The sequence below is a fragment of the Suncus etruscus genome, chromosome 9 (genome assembly GCF_024139225.1).
Source record: "Suncus etruscus isolate mSunEtr1 chromosome 9, mSunEtr1.pri.cur, whole genome shotgun sequence".
In the NCBI taxonomy this organism is placed as follows: domain Eukaryota; kingdom Metazoa; phylum Chordata; class Mammalia; order Eulipotyphla; family Soricidae; genus Suncus; species Suncus etruscus.
In genome coordinates, this window is record NC_064856.1 from 106,834,980 (window position 1) to 106,851,065 (window position 16,086).

A 16,086-nucleotide genomic window follows, 5' to 3' on the forward strand; every position below is an offset into this window, starting at 1 on the left:
CCCGGCCGGCGCGGCGTTCCTATTGGCTGAGCGCGCGCGCCCCTGATATTAGCAAGGGCGTGGCTACGGCGGGGCGTGGTTTGTCTGTCATGGGCGGGGCTGATGGGCGGGGCGGGGCCGGCACTGTCCGGAGTCGGTCGCTCGCTGCTGTCCAACTTCACGGGCTGAAAAGGAGCAGACACACACACACACATAGGACAAGGAACTGGAAGTGTTTGTTTTTGGTTTTGTTTTTTTCTCAACACAGCAATTTTTATTTCTTTACAAAAAAATAAAAGTGGTATAAGAAAAAGAAAGTAAAGGATAAAAGATAACAACAAAAAAAAAAAGTGGGGAAGGGGGGAAAAAAGTGACAGCGCTCTTTAGGCCTTGCAAGGCCTTGATGAGACAAAAGTTCCATTTCTATTTTTATTTTTTTCTGCAGCCCCTTGTCCCTCCAGATGATCTCTGCTTTAAATAAACTCCCTGTGCTTTTCTGCAGCCTAGACGCAAAGAAAAGCTATGTGCCCTGCCGAAGGAAAGTGGACGATGGGGCCTGGAACCGACCGGAGAAAGGGCCCAGGCGATCGATGTTACGGTGGAGGACGCTGTGCAGGACGGCCAGGTGGGCTCCTCCCTCGCCGCCACCTTCCCTGGAGAAGTCCCTGATGAAGCGGCCTCGCTCCGACTGAAAGATGAACTTCTGGGGCAAGGGTCCGTGCTCCCGGAGAAACCCCCAGACGCTGAGCAGCAGCAGGCGCACCTCAAAAGGGGCCAACTGGCTGAATATCTCGTGCATGTTACCCAGAGCTGGTGGCAGGAGGCTGCCCTCTGCCATGACGGCCACCAGGGTGCAGGAGGCCTCCAGGTGCCAGGGGGAGTGGGTTGTATCGGGATGGCGGGAGGCTTCCCAATGGCCCAACAGGGCGGCCAGCAGGCCCCGGAGCAGCACCGAGCAGTAGCACAGGGCTGGTGGGGCAGCGGCGACCAGCTTCAGCAGCTCGAAGAGCAGGGGCTGTTCCCTGAAGCGTCGGCCGATGCGGAGATCCCGCTCCACGGTGGCCCGGGCGTGCTCCTCGGGAGGCCAGGCCAGTTCAGCACCTGCTGCATCTGGACACACACTCTCCACCAAGGTCACTGCCACGGCTTTGGCGGCCTCCGGGCTCAGGGTGGGTGCTCCCCAGCAGCCCCCACATTCGGTGCTCCCCGGGGCACTACAACAGCGCACCAGGAGATTGAAGAGGCTCTGGGTGTTATAGATGACTTCGTGTGGCTTGCGGGGCTGCACGCACTTGGGTGGCTTGAGGCCCCGGCCGATGACTCCGGCGTGGAAAACTGACCAGATGCCTCCGGGACCGGGCACTGCTGCAGTGTGACGTCGGTTCGTGTCCAACAGGGAAGCAGAGGTCAAAGGAGCTGAGACCACTGACAGCGTCTCATCCTCCCCATCCACCTCTCCTCCAAACAGTTCTGTGTTGCCCCGATGCAAAGCTCCCTCGACCAGCAGCTGCAGGACTGCCTTGAGGCCGGCTGGGGAGGTCTGAGAGAGGCGGGCGAGAAGCTGCGAGGCCGAAGCCACCCCGGGGGGCCCGTGCAGTCTGAGAGAGGCAAAGAAGCGATGCACCCCAGCTCGCACCAGCCCCAGGAGTTGGGAGGGGGACAGGGATTCCGGGGGAAAGGGACAGATGGCCAGAAGGGAGGCAGCGGCGTCGGCTACTTCTTCTTCGGGATGCAAGAGGAGAGGCGCCAGGTCAGACAGATGGGCAGAGGCCGACTCCCCGAATCGGGCCCCGAGTGCTGCTGGGCCCTCCCCACCCTGCTGCTCCCACCCTACTAGCAGTGCTAAGTTGCGCAGGAACCGGGCGGTGAAGGGAGGCTGTAAAGTCCCAGCATGTATCCGAGCCAGGCAGCTTCGGAAGGCCAGGGGCAGGAGGCCAGAGAGACTGACCACCAGCCCTGCGTATAGCTGGGTTGCTAAGCTCAACTCTTCGGGGCTCCGGGCCCGGCTCAGCAGATGGCCCAAGGCCTCAGGTCCGCAGCTTGGCCGGGTATAGACAGAGAGCAGCCCCAAAAGCTGGTGTTGCCAGAGGAATCGCTTCCGTTCCAACCGCAGAGTCTCTCCGCACAGTTCTCCAACATGGTTCCTTAGGGCATCAAGGAAGGGCACAGGCCGGGGCAGCGGGGGTGGGCCTAGCACCCCTTCCCCGGGAGACCCGCCCCGGTGATGAACCAGTTTTTGCAGGTGGAGCAGCAGCAGCTGGATCAGGCGGTCACAAGCCTCGCGGACCGTGTCCGGCACGGCCAGGCCCTGCGTCGTGATGACCGAAGCCGGCATGGCGGTGTCCACCAGGAAGTGCAGCAGGCGGTAGGCGCCGGCCCCGGAGGCCTGGCTCACCAGATGCACGGCCAGGTTCAGCATGTTGTCCAGCTCCTCGCGGGGGAACCCTTGCAGATGTTGCTGCAGCTGGCTGAGCACGGCGGGGGGCTTCAGGCAGTCCACCAGCTCCCCTGACACAGTGCCCAGCAGAGCTGGTGACATGACTGCAAGCTGCAGCAGGAAAGGAACTGTGGCCTGCAGGGATGGGTCCCCGCTGCGACCCCCGGAGCCACCAGCCAGGCTCTCATGGAACATACGAAGGAGCTCCCGCCGGATGCTATCTCCGTGGCGGGAAGCCAAGTGCCCAAGAATGCCCACCACTGAGGCAATCTTAGGCACCCGCTTCTCCGCAGGGAGAGCAGGAGATCCAGGAAAGGAGTCTGCAGAGGGATTTTGGGAAGCGCTTCCGCCACTACCACCAGCACTAGCCCCACCGTGAACACAGAAATCCTTGAGGCCGCAGGAGAGGACTCGGGAGATGATGGTGCCAGGGAAAGAGGAGCCGATGTGTGCCACCACCCAATCGAAGTGAGGCGAATGCTGGACAGACGTATCCAGCAAGGCATCGACGCAAGCATCTGGGCAACTACCAATGAGAGCAGAGAGACACTGCACATAGATGTCCATGAGCGTGCGGGTGGCCCGGCAGCCCATCCACAGCTGCAGCAACTCATTCAGGGAGCCAGTGGCGTGGGGCACACGCTGGTGCTGGCCCGAGTATGAGCTACTCAGCTGCCCCATGAGGTCAATGGACCACGCGCTTATCACTGGTGCCCAGGCTTTTGGGTTGGCCCGGATGAACTCAGACAGCACCTGCTGGACTTCCTGGACCACATCCTCAAGACCGGGCCCCCCCGCAGGGACATGGGAGGGTGGTGGTGGGCGGAGGTGAGGGGGGCCGGGTACTGGGCTTTCTTCCAGAGCAGCCAAGTGGGCACGGACACTTTCATCAAAGACCCCTCGCAAGTGGTCGAGCACCGCAGCCCGAGCGGGTGGCAGAGAGCGGAGGAGGAGGAGGCCACAGCGGGCATGTTCCCGGGCAGAGAGCTGGTGGCCCAGAATGGGGTCCACGCCAGTCAGAAACGCCTTGATTTCCTGGGACAGCTCCTGGGCACTGTAAGGAGGCAAAAGCAGCAAACTTAGATTAAAACCATTAATTATTTATTAAAAACATTCACACACTCATCACTCGCTAAATGCTATTCTATCATTTATTCTAAACCATTTTAAACAACTCAGGAGTCTGCCAGGTACTACTTGAATCACTTCACATGAGTTACTGCAACACAGATTATAACTTGGAACCCTACGGTGAGACCATTTTACAAAGAAATTGCAGTCACATCATCATCAGTCTTAATGAGCTCCAAAAATGTATTAACCACTTGTGAGCTTTTCAACCTGGAACCCCGTATCTGCTGTCTGGTACTCAATAAACATTAGTGGGTAAAGCAACAGCACAGTAAAGCACAACACAGCAGGTAGAGTATTTGCCTTGCAAGCATCTAACCCAGGACAGACCCAGGTTGGAACCCCAGCACCCCATATGGTCCCTGAGCCTGCCAGGAGCGATTTCTGAGTGAAGAGCCAGGAATAACCCGAGTGCCGCTGAGTGCGGCCCCCCCAAAATCCAAAAACCAATAAAAATATCAAAATAAATAAACATGAGTGGCTTACATTCCCTATATATTTTAAAAACACGTTCAAAATACTGGGGGAGAGGAGGACCTGAGCACTCCCGCACACCCGGCAACACAAGTGCTCTCCTACTGAAGGCTGCAATTTAGTGCGAAGAATCAGGGGAGCACAAAACTGTGAGCCCCATGAGAGGGCTCCCCTCTGGCAGGAGGTTTCTCCCCACATTCTGCCAGCATCTTATCTCTGCCTGCTGCCACTTGAACTTTCACTTCCCAACGTCCTCTAAGTCCTGTCCTGGTGCAGAGAAATCGGGGGGGGGGGGGGTGTTCCCAGTGCACACAAGAGGATGCTTTCCAGCATCCCTGTCCCCGCTGAAGCTGAAGCTGAAGCTCCATGCCTGCGTTATGCAAAGAGGCAGAAATCCTTTCCCCGGAGTCTCTTGGCTGCAAGGCTGCAGGGAGTAGCATCCCGTGCAACTAACTGACCAGGCTCCCTGATGCCCCCAAGAGCAACAAGACCCTTAAGGGGTGTCTGTGCAGGAGCAAAAAGAAAAAAGAAAAAGGAAAAGAAAAGAAAGGGACCAGCCTGGGGGTTTCTGGTCTGGGCCTGGTCCCCCAAGAAGTCAGGGGGTGCCTGGGTTCTCTTCTCAGCTCTGCAAGGCAGCCCTCCCTCCAAGAGCTCTTGGAAAAGCCAAGCGGGGCTGCGGGCTGTCGAGGCTCCGGGAGCTGCGGGGAGGAGGCACCCCGAGATCCAGAGAGGGAGCCCCAAATGGTGAGCCGCCTTCACCCAGGATCTCGGGGGACCCAGACGCGAGTCCTCGCGGCACGATCGGGGTCGGTGCCAAGAACTGGGGTAAGGTGAGAAGGGGAAATGTCAGAAGCTCGGACTACCTGAGCGGCGCGGGACCGTGGGCGGCCGGGGCAGGCCCGGGGGGCCCCGGGGCCCCGGGAGGGTCGCACAGCGCGGACATCCCGGAGCCCGAGCCCAAGCCCGAGGCGGGAGCAGCGAAGCGCAGGCAGCGCATGCGCACTGGCCGCCCGCCCGGGAGGAACCTGCCTCTTGCGCCTCCCCGGAAAAGCGCTCCGGCGACGCCCGCCCGCCACTCGCGCACTTTGGTTCCGGACCCGGGAGGGGGAACCGCAACAGACGGACTTCCGGGGGCCGGAGAGCTAGCACGGAGGGAGGGCGTTTGCCTTCCATGCAGAAGGTCGGTGGTTCGAATCCCGACATGCCATGTGGTCCCCCGAGCCTGTCAGGAGTGATTTCTAAGTGTAGAACCAGGAGGAACCCCTAAGAATCCGGGACCTACCCGATTTCATTCATTCACTCATTCATTCATTCTTTGTTTTGTTTTGTTTTGTTTTGTTTTGTTTTGTTTTTTGTTGGGTACACTCAGAAATTGCTCCTGGCAGGCTTGGGAGGTCATCTGGGATGCAGGGATTCAAACATCGTCCTTCTGCGTGCAAGGCAAATGCCTTACCTCCATGCTATCTCTGCCCCCTCTGATTTATTAATTTTTTTAATAGGGGAAGGGCTTGGGGGCATAGGAAGGGTTACTCCTGGCTCTGTATTTAAGAATCACTCTTGGAAAACCCTATGGGATGGGGAGGGAGGATCAAACTAGTGTCAGCATGCAGGACAAAGGCCCTCTAATCGCTGTATTATCTTTCCAGCCTTGTAATTTTATTCTTTATCTAAGTTGTTCCTTTGCAAAAATAGGTTGTTAAAAGGATGCGCTGGATTCATTAAAACTGGGCACTGATGGGGCTAAAGAGATAACACATAGGTAGGGTGTTTGCCTTGCACGCAGTCAACCCAGGACCATCAGTGGTTTGAATCCAGGCGTCCCATTTGGTGTTCTCCGCCCCCCACCCCAGCCTGCCAGAAGCGATTTCTGAACGCAGATCCAGAAGTAACCCCTGAGTGCTGCCAGGTGTGACCCAAAAACAAACAAACCAAAAAAAAGAAAAAAGAAACTGGGCACTGACAGTCGTTTTGAGGGAAGGGAATGAAGGAAGGGGAAAGAGACAAAGAGAAAACTCAGAGGAAGAAGAGGGGGGATCCGAGCGATAGGACAGCAGGTAGGATGTTTGCTTTGCAAGCATCTTACCAGGGTACCATCCCTGCCACCTATCCCATATGGTCCCCAGAGCACTGCCAGGAGTGATCCCTGAGTGCAGAGTCTGGAGTTAAGTTCTGAGCATTGATGGATGTGATCCAAAAACAAAAGAAAAAGAAAGTATGAAAATGAAAGAAAAAAGGAAGACATCCTGAAGTAAATCGGGTTGGCTTTTCAGAAAGTGTCAGGGTAGCCCTGGTAGGTTCCCCAAGTCTTTCCACCAGTCTCCTTATTTGGGCTGGTCTCTCCCCACTTCTTCCAGCCTTGGACTTCCCCCACCTGCTGGTCTGTCAGGTGGTCCCATCTTCAGCGTATCCCTCATCAGAACCAAATTCCAACCATCTTTCTGATCAGGTACCTGCCAATCCACTTCTTAGCTGTGTAGCTTTTATTCCTCGCCCCCTTATTTACTGGCTTGAGGCCATTCCTGACTATGCTCAGAGCTTACTCCAGTCCTTGTGCTCAAGGATCATTCCAGGTACCATATATGGAGCCTGAATTTGAAACCTGGCCTACCAGTGGCCGGCCTTTCCCACTGTCTTATCTCTTTAGCCCTGTAGCTCCCGAAGCTAAGCTTCCTCTCCTGGAAATGTGGATCCATACCAACACCCCATAAGGTTGTTGAGAACATTGGAACTGGTAATATAATCCTGATATAGGTAGAAATTATGCTTGCAGTGGTAAGCACTATATGGGATTTGCTAATAAAAACACCTTAACACAATTTAGTGGTTTTTTTTTTTCCAGTTTGTTGATTCTTTTTTTTTTTTTTTTTTTTTTTTGGTTTTTGGTTTTTGGGCCACACCCAGTGATGCTCAGGGGTTACTCCTGGCTATGCGCTCAGAAGTTGCTCCTGGCTTGGGGGACCATATGGGACGCGGGGGGATCGAACCGGGGTCTGTCCTAGGCTAGCGCAGGCAAGGCAGGCACCTTACCTCTAGCACCACCGCCCGGCCCCTGTTGATTCTTTTTTATCCTTTTCATTTGGGTGCTGCACTCTGTGGTATTCAGGGATCACTCCTGGCAGTGTTTAGTGAGCCATGTGTGCTGCCAGGGATAAAAATGGAGTCCAGCATGTGTAAAGTCAATACCTTATCCACTGTACTATCTTTCTGGCCTGAAAACATTAATATAATTTAATTTAATATACTCAGGGGGTTGGGCATTCCTGGTGGTGGTGCTGCTGCATGCAAAGTATGTGCTCCAGTCTTTGTGGGGGGAAGGAGTGACACCCAACATGTTCTAGGACTATTCTTCAGGAGGTATAGTAAGATGCCTGGCAGTGTGAGGGATTATGCAGTGGTGGACATTGAACCCTGCATTTCCCAGATTTTTTGTTTTGTTTTGTTTTGGGGCCACACCAGGGGTTATACTTGATTCTGTACTCAGTACTCACTCCTGGCAGGCTCGCAGAACCATATGGGATATCTGAGTCCTAACCTGGTTCAACTGGCTGCATGGAAGGCAAATGCCCTGCCACTGTCCTATTGTCCTGATCCCCTACACTAATTGAAAGAGAAGGGGAGTTAAATTATATGCTTTGCATGCAGGAGTCTGTTTTTTTTGTTTGTTTTTTTGGTTTTTGGGTCACACCCAGTGGCACTCAGGGGTTACTCCTGGCTCCAGGCTCAGAAATCACTCCTACAGGCTCCGGGGACCACAGGGGATGCCGGGATTCAAACCACCATCCTTCTGCATGCGAGGCAAACACCTTACCTCCATGCTATCTCTCCAGCCCCACATGCAGGAGTCTGGATTTGGTCTCTGGCATTATATAGTCCCAAGCACAGAACTGGGAGTAGCCCCAAACTCAAAATAAAGGAATTTTCTTTTGAGATTATATCAAGTGAATAAGAATGAACAAATGATAGAATAGAAAGAAATCCACCACATTGAGACAGTAACTAATTCTAGTGAACATGTTTTGATGTGTAATGAACTGGATGGTCTGTTCCAAAATTGCAACAACAACAAAAAAATAGATCAAAGGGTAGAGAGGTAATACTACAGTGGATAGGGTACTTGCCTTGAACACAGCAGACACAGGTTCAATCCCCAGCATCCCATATTGTGGAAGGAAGGCAGAAAGAAAGGAAGGGAAGGAGGGAGGGAGGGAGGCTATATTCTCAAGTGCCAATTAAGCTCATGAAAGATAAACTATAAATCATTTTACTTATGTTTAATGTAATACATACCACTATAACCGAGAATTGGGTCATAGGAATTAGATCAATAAATATCCAGTTTCCACCGCATACATTAGTTTTTAATTATAAAGGGAAAAGTGACCCCTATAGCTAAGAAATCTAACTCACTTAACCAAGTTTTGGGTTTTTTTTTGGGGGGGGGGGCACACTTAGCTCTAAGATCATGGATTACTGGTTCAGAGGACAATATGGGGTGCTGGGGATTAAACCAGTATAAGCTAAGTACAAGGTAAGAGCCTTCCCTGCTGTAGTGTCATTCCAAAGTACATTTAGAGTCACCAAAAATGAAATACACTGGCACTACAGACCTCCTGACAAAATGCAATTGAGCACAATTGCAAATTGGAGACAATCTTAACATTTCAAACACATCCTATAGCAGTACAGCAAGTAAGGTGCTTGCCTAGCACACGGCCAACCCAGGTTCAAACCCCGATACCCCATATAATCCCCAGGGTCCTACCAGGAGTGATATGTGAGCACAGAGCTAGGAGTAAACCCTAAAACTGCATATGCCCACCTAGACCTATTTTAATAAAATAAAAAATCATGCAAATACAAATACAAGTCATCTAAAACAAGGTAGGAATACTATTCCAGACTGAAGTCTAAAGAGGCAAGACATTCAAATGCAGCATGACCTTTTTATTGGGAGGAAAACAACTTTATTTATTTATTTTTAAATTTATTTATTGGTTTTTGGACCACACCCGGCAGCGCTCAGGGGTTACTCCTGGCTCTCCGCTCAGAAATTGCTCCTGACAGGCAACTGGAGACCATCTGGGATGCTGGGATTCGAATCACTGTTCGTCCTGGATTGGCTGTGTGCAAGGCAAACGCCCCACTGCTGTGCTATCTCTTCAGTCCCTGAAAAACAACTTTATATATACATATATATGTTATATATAAAACATATATGCATATATAACAACTTTATATATTTGGGGGGGGTTTGGGTCATACCCACCAGCGCTCAGGTGTTACTCCTGGCTCTACCCTCAGAAATCGCTCCTGGCAGGCTCTGGGGACCATATGGGATGCCAGGATTCGAACCACCATCCTTCTGCATGCAAGGCAAATGCCCTACCTCCATGCTATCTCTCTGTCCCCTAAACTTTATTTTTAACTTCATTTACTTATGATTAATTGTTTGATGGGTCACACCAAGCAGTGCCCAGGAGCCACTCCTGGCTCTGTACTCAGAAATTGCCCCGGTAGGCTGGGGGTCCACATGGATGCTGGGACTCGAACGAGGTCCCTTCTGTTTTGGCCACATGCAAGGCAAATGCTATCTCTCCGACCTCTTTAAACAATATGTTTGGGGGCTGGAGAGAGCACTGTGAGTAGGTAGGACATTTGTCGTACATATGGTCGACCCAGGTTCAATCCCTAACATCCCATACTGTCTCCTGAACACCACAAGGAATGATTCCTAAATGCAGAACTAGGATTAACCCCAGAGCATTGCTAGGTTGTTTTTTTGTTTTGTTTTGTTTTGTTTTTTGGTTTTTGGGTCACACCCTCCAACGCTCAGGGGTTCCTCCTGGCAGGCACAGGGGATATATGGGATGCTGGGATTCGAACAAAAAAATATTTTTTGGGGCCCGGAGAGATAGCACAGCGGCATTTGCCTTGCAAGCAGCCGATCCAGGACCTAAGGTGGTTGGTTTGAATCTCGGTGTCCCATATGGTCCCCCGTGCCTGCCAGGAGCTATTTCTGAGCAGACAGCCAGGAGTAACCCCTGAGCACCACCAGGTGTGACCCTAAAACCAAAATTATATATATATTCTTTTGATTTCTGGGCCATACCCGGCTGTTTCCCCTTCCCAAATGCCATATGCTAATCTCACCTGGATGGTCAGGCCCACCCACACCCTGGAGGGGCTATTGTTTGGGATGCAGGGGTCTGCAATCTTTTTTTTTTTGTTTTTTTTTTTGTTTTTTTTTTGTTTTTGGGCCACACCCGTTTGACACTCAGGGGTTACTCCTGGCTATGTGCTCAGAAATCGCCCCTGGCTTGGGGGGACCATATGGGACGCCGGGGGATCGAACCGCGGTCCTTCCTTGGCTAGCGCTTGCAAGGCAAACACCTTACCTCCAGCGCCACCTACCCGGCCCCTGGGGTCTGCAATCTTTAAGACATAAAGAGTCACTTGGACTAGTTTCTGAAGGGGGGTAAAAAAAACCTGAGAGCCGGGAGTCGGAGCAGTGTCACAAGAGGTAGGGCATTTGCCTTGCACGCGCTAACCTAGGACTGACCATGGTTCGATCCCCGGTGTCCCATATGGTCCCCCAAGCCAGGAGCGATTTCTGAGTACATAGCCAGGAGTAACCTCTGAGCATCATGGCCCAAACACACACACATACACACACAAACCAAACCTGGGAGCCGCAAAGCCATTGGGACACTTAAAACAAATACAGCACTGCACACATAGTTTCTTATCTTTTTTTTTTTTTTGGGGGGGGGCCCACACCCGGCAGCGTTCAGGGGTTACTCCTGGATTTCTGCTCAGAAATAGCTCCTGGCAGGCAGGGGGGACCATATGGAATGCTGGGATTTGAACCAACCACCTTAGGTCCTGGGTTGGCTGCTTGCAAGGCAAACGCCGCTGTGCTATCTTTTTTTTTTTTTTTTTTGGGTTTTTGGGCCACACCCGGTAACACTCAGGGGTTACTCCTGGCTATGTGCTCAGAAGTTGCTCCTGGCTTGGGGGACCATATGGGACACCGGGGGATCGAACTGCGGTCCATCCAAGGCTAGCGCAGGCAAGGCAGGCACCTTACCTTTAGCGCCACCGCCCGGCCCCATCTGTGCTATCTTTTATCTTAATGCTATATACAGGATTGTGCAGCTAGCTGTAGATCTAAAGAAAAAAAAAAGAACTTTTTCACTTAATGTAAAATATATTTGTGCAGGGCCCGGAGAGATAGCACTGTGGCGTTTGCCTTGCTAGCAGCCAATCCAGGACTAAAGGTGGTTGGTTCGAATCCCGGTGTCCCATATGGTCCCCCGTGCCTGCCAGGAGCTATTTCTGAGCAGACAGCCAGGAGTCACCCCTGAGCAACGCCGGGTGTGGCCCAAAAACCAAAAAAAAAAAAAAATTATATATATATTTGTGCAAATTAATAGCCAATTAAAATATTTGATTTACCTGTTTAATGAGATTTTTGCTCCTGAACCTCAGTACACAGTATCTGCACATCAGGGCTGTAAGACGTTACCTTCATTTTCACACAGGCTTGTAAGCTATCGTCTGTGAGGCGTAATCGGTGTTTGTTTTTAATAGAGTTAATGTTGGAAAAGACCTGCTCACATAGATATGTCGAGCCAAAGATCGACAGGACTCCAAATGCATACTTTTTCATGTTTAGATAAGTATTGGGGATGGCATTCCAGGTTTCGAATATAAGTTTGTCCTGTTTGGGAAGGTTTTCAATATCACTCCATTTATGATTTTGAGCCAGAATGGCCTTCTGACGGGCAACGTCTTCAAGAGTAGCGGTCAAGCATTTGAACGTGGACACCCATATATCTTTATTGACTATATCGGCCAGTTCCATTTCAAGATCAGGTTGACTTACACCTACAAATGCAGTCATATTCAATAAGGATGGATCGATCGCCAGGGGAGTAACAGGGAAGGATAATGTGGTTTTTTCCTTTCTGAACTCACAGAATCGTGTCGCAAATGAATTTTGCATTGTGGTGATTGCAGACTTCAAATCATCCAAATTTATCGTACCGTGACTTTGTTTGAACTCTCTCAAAGAGGGAAAGTGAAACAGGGTACCTCTCTGTAAATCTTTGACAAACACTGTCAACTTGCTCTCAAATGCCAAAACTTCCTCCAGCATATTCAGGGCTGTGTTTCCTTTTCGCTGAAGGGCTGTATTTAGTGTGTTTAGATGTGCTGTCATGTCTACCATAAAATGTAATTTTTCCAGCCATTCTGGTTGTTCCAGCTCAGGAAAGGTGAGCTCTTTGCTGGCCAGGAAAGTTTTTACTTCTTCTAAACATGCGACAAAGCGTTTTAGCACCTCGCCTCTGCACAGCCACTGGACCTTGTTGTGGAGCAGGAGGTCAGAATAGGTGCTGTCCACCTCATCCAAAAGCAAATGGAACTGGCGGTTTTTTAAACCCTTTAAGATAATGATCTTCTTAACAATCTGAATAACCACGTCCATCACTTTTGTGCATTCCGGGGGAAATGTTTGAGCACACAATGCCTCTTGGTGCAGGATGCAATGAAATGACAGCAGCGTTCTACCCAGAGCCTTCTGCAGTAAAGCGACAAAGCCCTTCTGTGCTCCTCTCATGTTAGGTGCCCCATCAGTAGCTACTGAGACCAGATGGTTGGTGCTTATTTTTTTAGCACTTAAATAGTCCAAGACAGCCTTACAGATATCCTCACTCCTTGTTTGGTCTTTTAGTGGTATCAGCTCAATCAGTTCTTCTTGTGGCCCCAAATAGTTTACATATCGGCAGAACAACACTATTTGTTCAAGATCACCTTTCTCTTTGGACTCATCACAGGCGATGGAGTAGGCCACAGCTGAATTGATGTCTTGAATTTGCTGTTTGTTAATGTCTTCTGCCATTTTTAGTGTTCTATCTTTGACAGTCTTTGCTGAAAGAGGCATGTCTTTAATTTTCTGCACAATTTCATTCTTGTTTTTGAAGTCCTGGTATAGATGCTCTGAAACCTTAACGAATGCTTCTTTTATATACTCGCCATCTGTGAATGGCTTCCCATGCTTGACTATTTCCTGAGCAGCCACAAAACTAGCATATGTTGTTGAATTTGCAAACTTCATCCACATCTTGAGATTAGTTTTGCTCCTATCAACCTTCCTCATAAGTTCGGCAACGGCTTTTCGTCTCTCATCTCCGTCTGGATATTTTTCAGCAAAAGCTGTGTGTTTATTCTGGAAATGTCTTGCAACATTCGACTTTTTGTTGTTTGCTAATTTCTTACCACATATTAAGCAGACTGGTAAACCAATCTCGTCAGGAGAGAATGCAAATGATTCCGTCCATGTATCATTAAACATTCTGTTTTCTTCATGAATTTTTCTCTTCTTGCCTTTATCCATGACTAGCATACCAGCAGGTCAACAACAGGAATGTAATAAGAAATCATAAAATTAATCAGGGCCCCAGTGTACCATAAACCATAACCAGTGTTTGATGTAAATAATAATTGATAATGAGAGCTTAATGTTAGCCTCATCATTATAAAAATAATTTTTACCACTTTTTTTTTATTATTTCTTTGTTTGACCATCTCAGGATTACTCCTCCTCATAGAAATAAACATTATGGGGCTGGAGAGATAGCATGGAGGTAAGGTGTTTTCCTTGCATGCAGAAGGACGGTAGTTCGAATCCCGGCATCCCATATGGTCCCCTGAGCCTGCCAGGAGCAATTTCTGAGCGTAGAGCTAGGAGTAACCCCTGAGCGCTGCCGGGTATGACCCCAAAAAACAAAGCAATACAAAACAAAATAAGAAATAAACATTACATTAACAAGTCACCTTATTTAAAAAAAAATTCATCAGGCTCAAAAAACTGTGTAAATTAGTGAGCCATGCATGCCATAAAAATAATTCATCATGGAGGGGCTAGAGATATAGCATGGAGGTAAGGCATTTGCCTTTCATGCAGGAGGTCGGTGGTTTGAATCCCAGCATCCCAGATGGTCCCCTGAGCCTGCCAGGAGCGATTTCTGAGCATAGAGTCAGGAGTAACCCCTGAGCGCTGCTGGGTGTGACCCCCCAAAAAAAACAAAACTGAAAAACAAAACAAACAACAAAAAAAATTCATCATGGGGCCGGAGAGATAGCATGGAGGTAAGGCATTTGCCTTGCATGCAGAAGGCCATTGGTTCGAATCCTGGCATCCCATATGGTCCCGAGCCTGCCAGGAGCAATTTCTTTCTTTTCTTTTTTTTTTTTTGTTTTTTGTTTTTTGGGTCACACCCAGGTCACTCAGGGGTTACTCCTGGCTCTACTCTCAGAAATCGCTCCTGGCAGGCTCAGGGACCATAGAGGATGCCAGGATTCAAACCACTGACCTTCTGCATGAAAGGCAAATGCCTTACTTCTGTGCTATCTCTCCGGCCCCGCCAGGAGCGATTTCTGAGTGTAGAGGCAGGAGTGACCCCTGAACAATGCTGGGCATGACCCAAAAACCAAAAAAAAAAAAAATTTCATCAGGTTCCCCAATATTCCATAAATCAAATTAAATTAATTGAACATAAAATGTAAACAATAATTTATTTTAAAAATTTTGATAGAATAGCCACAACTTTTCTTTCTTAAGATTCTTTTTTTTTTTTTTTTTGGGCCACACCCGTTTGATGCTCAGGGGTTACTCCTGGCTATGTGCTCAGAAATCGCCCCTGGCTTGGGGGGACCATATGGGATGCCGGGGGAATCGAACCGCGGTCCGTTCCTTGGCTAGCGCTTGTAAGGCAGACACCTTACCTCTAGCGCCACCTTCCCGGCCCCAACTTTTCTTTTTCTTTTTTTTTTAGGCCAGTCAAATTGAGCAGTGGGAAGGTTATATACCAACTTTTGTAATATAACCTTAATAAGTTCTGATAAACCAGGACTCTGGTTATGCAGAGGAGCCTCATTAAAGCTTGCCGACCATTGTGATAAACCACTGCCATCGGACCAGCCAGCCACAACTTTTCTACAGTGTCACTTTACGAAAGGACCTGTCTCCCATGCTTAACCAACAACAAAAATTAATATCTGTTACATTTTTTTGTACCTGGCTGCTGATGTTTCTCTTCCAGACCCTTGTTCTCCACTCACTGTACTGGCCCGACTCCCAGTAACAGTCACAACTGCAAGCCTTCTTTGTCTTACTCCAGTCCTCTCTGTCTTCTTTTTCCTTCTCCCTTTTTTCTCTTTATTGCTATTTTTGGTTGTTGTTATTATTTTTCAGTGTCCCCTCTGCCAGCACTTCTCTCTTTCCTTACAGCAGACTCCTCCTCCCCATCTCAGAGGTGCGCGCTTAGCGTGTCCTCAGTGACATCACAGGCTGTGATGTGAAGAAGGAGGCTGGGCCAGGAAATGACGCTGTCATGTTGCCCAGCCAGGGCAATCTGGAAACCTGCCACTGGAGGAGGTGAGTGATATGGCTCCCCAACCCTGCTATTGATATGGCTCACTGCAAAGCTACAAAAGAGTCACATGCCCGCCCCCCTGCTATTGGGCTGCTCTCTGAGCTGCAGCTGCAGCAAATATTCAAAAAAGCCACATGTGGCTCTGGAGCCACAGGTTGCTGACCCCTGGATAGAGGATAATAGAGAGGCTGGGGGGAAGGGGGAGAGGGAAATAGGAAAGCAACTAGGATGGATGCAGAGGAGCAGGAGAGAGGCTGCTTAGCTTAGAAGCCATGTGGCACACGGTGGTTAAGGCCTTGTAATAAAGTTGACTATCTCCTAAAGCAGTGGTCGGCAACCTGTGGCTCTTTCGAAGCTTTGCAGTGGCTCTGACAACAGGGTCAATAGCAGGGGCCAGGAAGCGGTATCACTTAAATATTTTAATTGGCTATTAATTTGCACAAATATATTTTACATTGTTCAGTGAAAAAGTTCTTTTTTTTTTCCTCCAGTTCAGACAGCTAACTGCATGATCCTGTATCTAGCTTTAAGATAAGAAACAATTATACAGTGCTATATTTGTTTTAAATGTCTCAGTGGTGGGGCTGGAGAGATAGCACAGTGGCGTTTGCCTTGCAAGCAGCCGAT

At 49.7% G+C, this 16,086-nt stretch overlaps 2 protein-coding genes across 3 annotated transcripts; both read right to left on the reverse strand.

Annotated features, from left to right (window-relative positions):
* Positions 1-405: 405 nt before the first annotated feature.
* Positions 406-4,982, reverse strand: INTS5 (integrator complex subunit 5). Its single transcript, XM_049779589.1, has 2 exons — positions 4,885-4,982; positions 406-3,470 (listed from the first exon to the last, which is right to left on the reverse strand). Exons 1-2 carry the CDS (start codon positions 4,962-4,964, stop codon positions 500-502), a joined length of 3,051 nt encoding a protein of 1,016 aa, XP_049635546.1. The 5' UTR covers positions 4,965-4,982; the 3' UTR covers positions 406-499.
* Positions 4,983-9,088: 4,106 nt separating this feature from the next.
* Positions 9,089-15,350, reverse strand: LOC126017618 (general transcription factor II-I repeat domain-containing protein 2-like). 2 transcript variants are annotated; one of them, XM_049779633.1, is made up of 3 exons: positions 15,102-15,350; positions 11,477-13,420; positions 9,089-9,198 (listed from the first exon to the last, which is right to left on the reverse strand). In XM_049779633.1, the coding sequence occupies exon 2, from the start codon at positions 13,416-13,418 to the stop codon at positions 11,481-11,483; it is 1,938 nt and encodes a 645-aa protein (XP_049635590.1). In that variant the 5' UTR covers positions 13,419-13,420; positions 15,102-15,350; the 3' UTR covers positions 9,089-9,198; positions 11,477-11,480. The 2 variants fall into 2 exon arrangements, with proteins under 2 accessions (XP_049635590.1, XP_049635591.1); XM_049779634.1 differs by lacking the exon at positions 9,089-9,198 and having other exon boundaries at positions 11,439-13,420.
* Between the last annotated feature and the right edge of the window lie 736 nt (positions 15,351-16,086).

Bases quoted from the DNA above. Each gene is read 5' to 3' on its own strand.
- INTS5 (XM_049779589.1), bottom strand. From the start codon at position 4,964: ATGTCCGCGCTGTGCGACCCTCCCGGGGCCCCGGGGCCCCCCGGGCCT. The intron at 3,471-4,884 runs GTAGTCCGAGCT...GCCTCCTTACAG, and splicing joins CACGGTCCCGCGCCGCTCAG to TGCCCAGGAGCTGTCCCAGG.
- LOC126017618 (XM_049779633.1), bottom strand. From the start codon at position 13,418: ATGGATAAAGGCAAGAAGAGAAAAATTCATGAAGAAAACAGAATGTTT.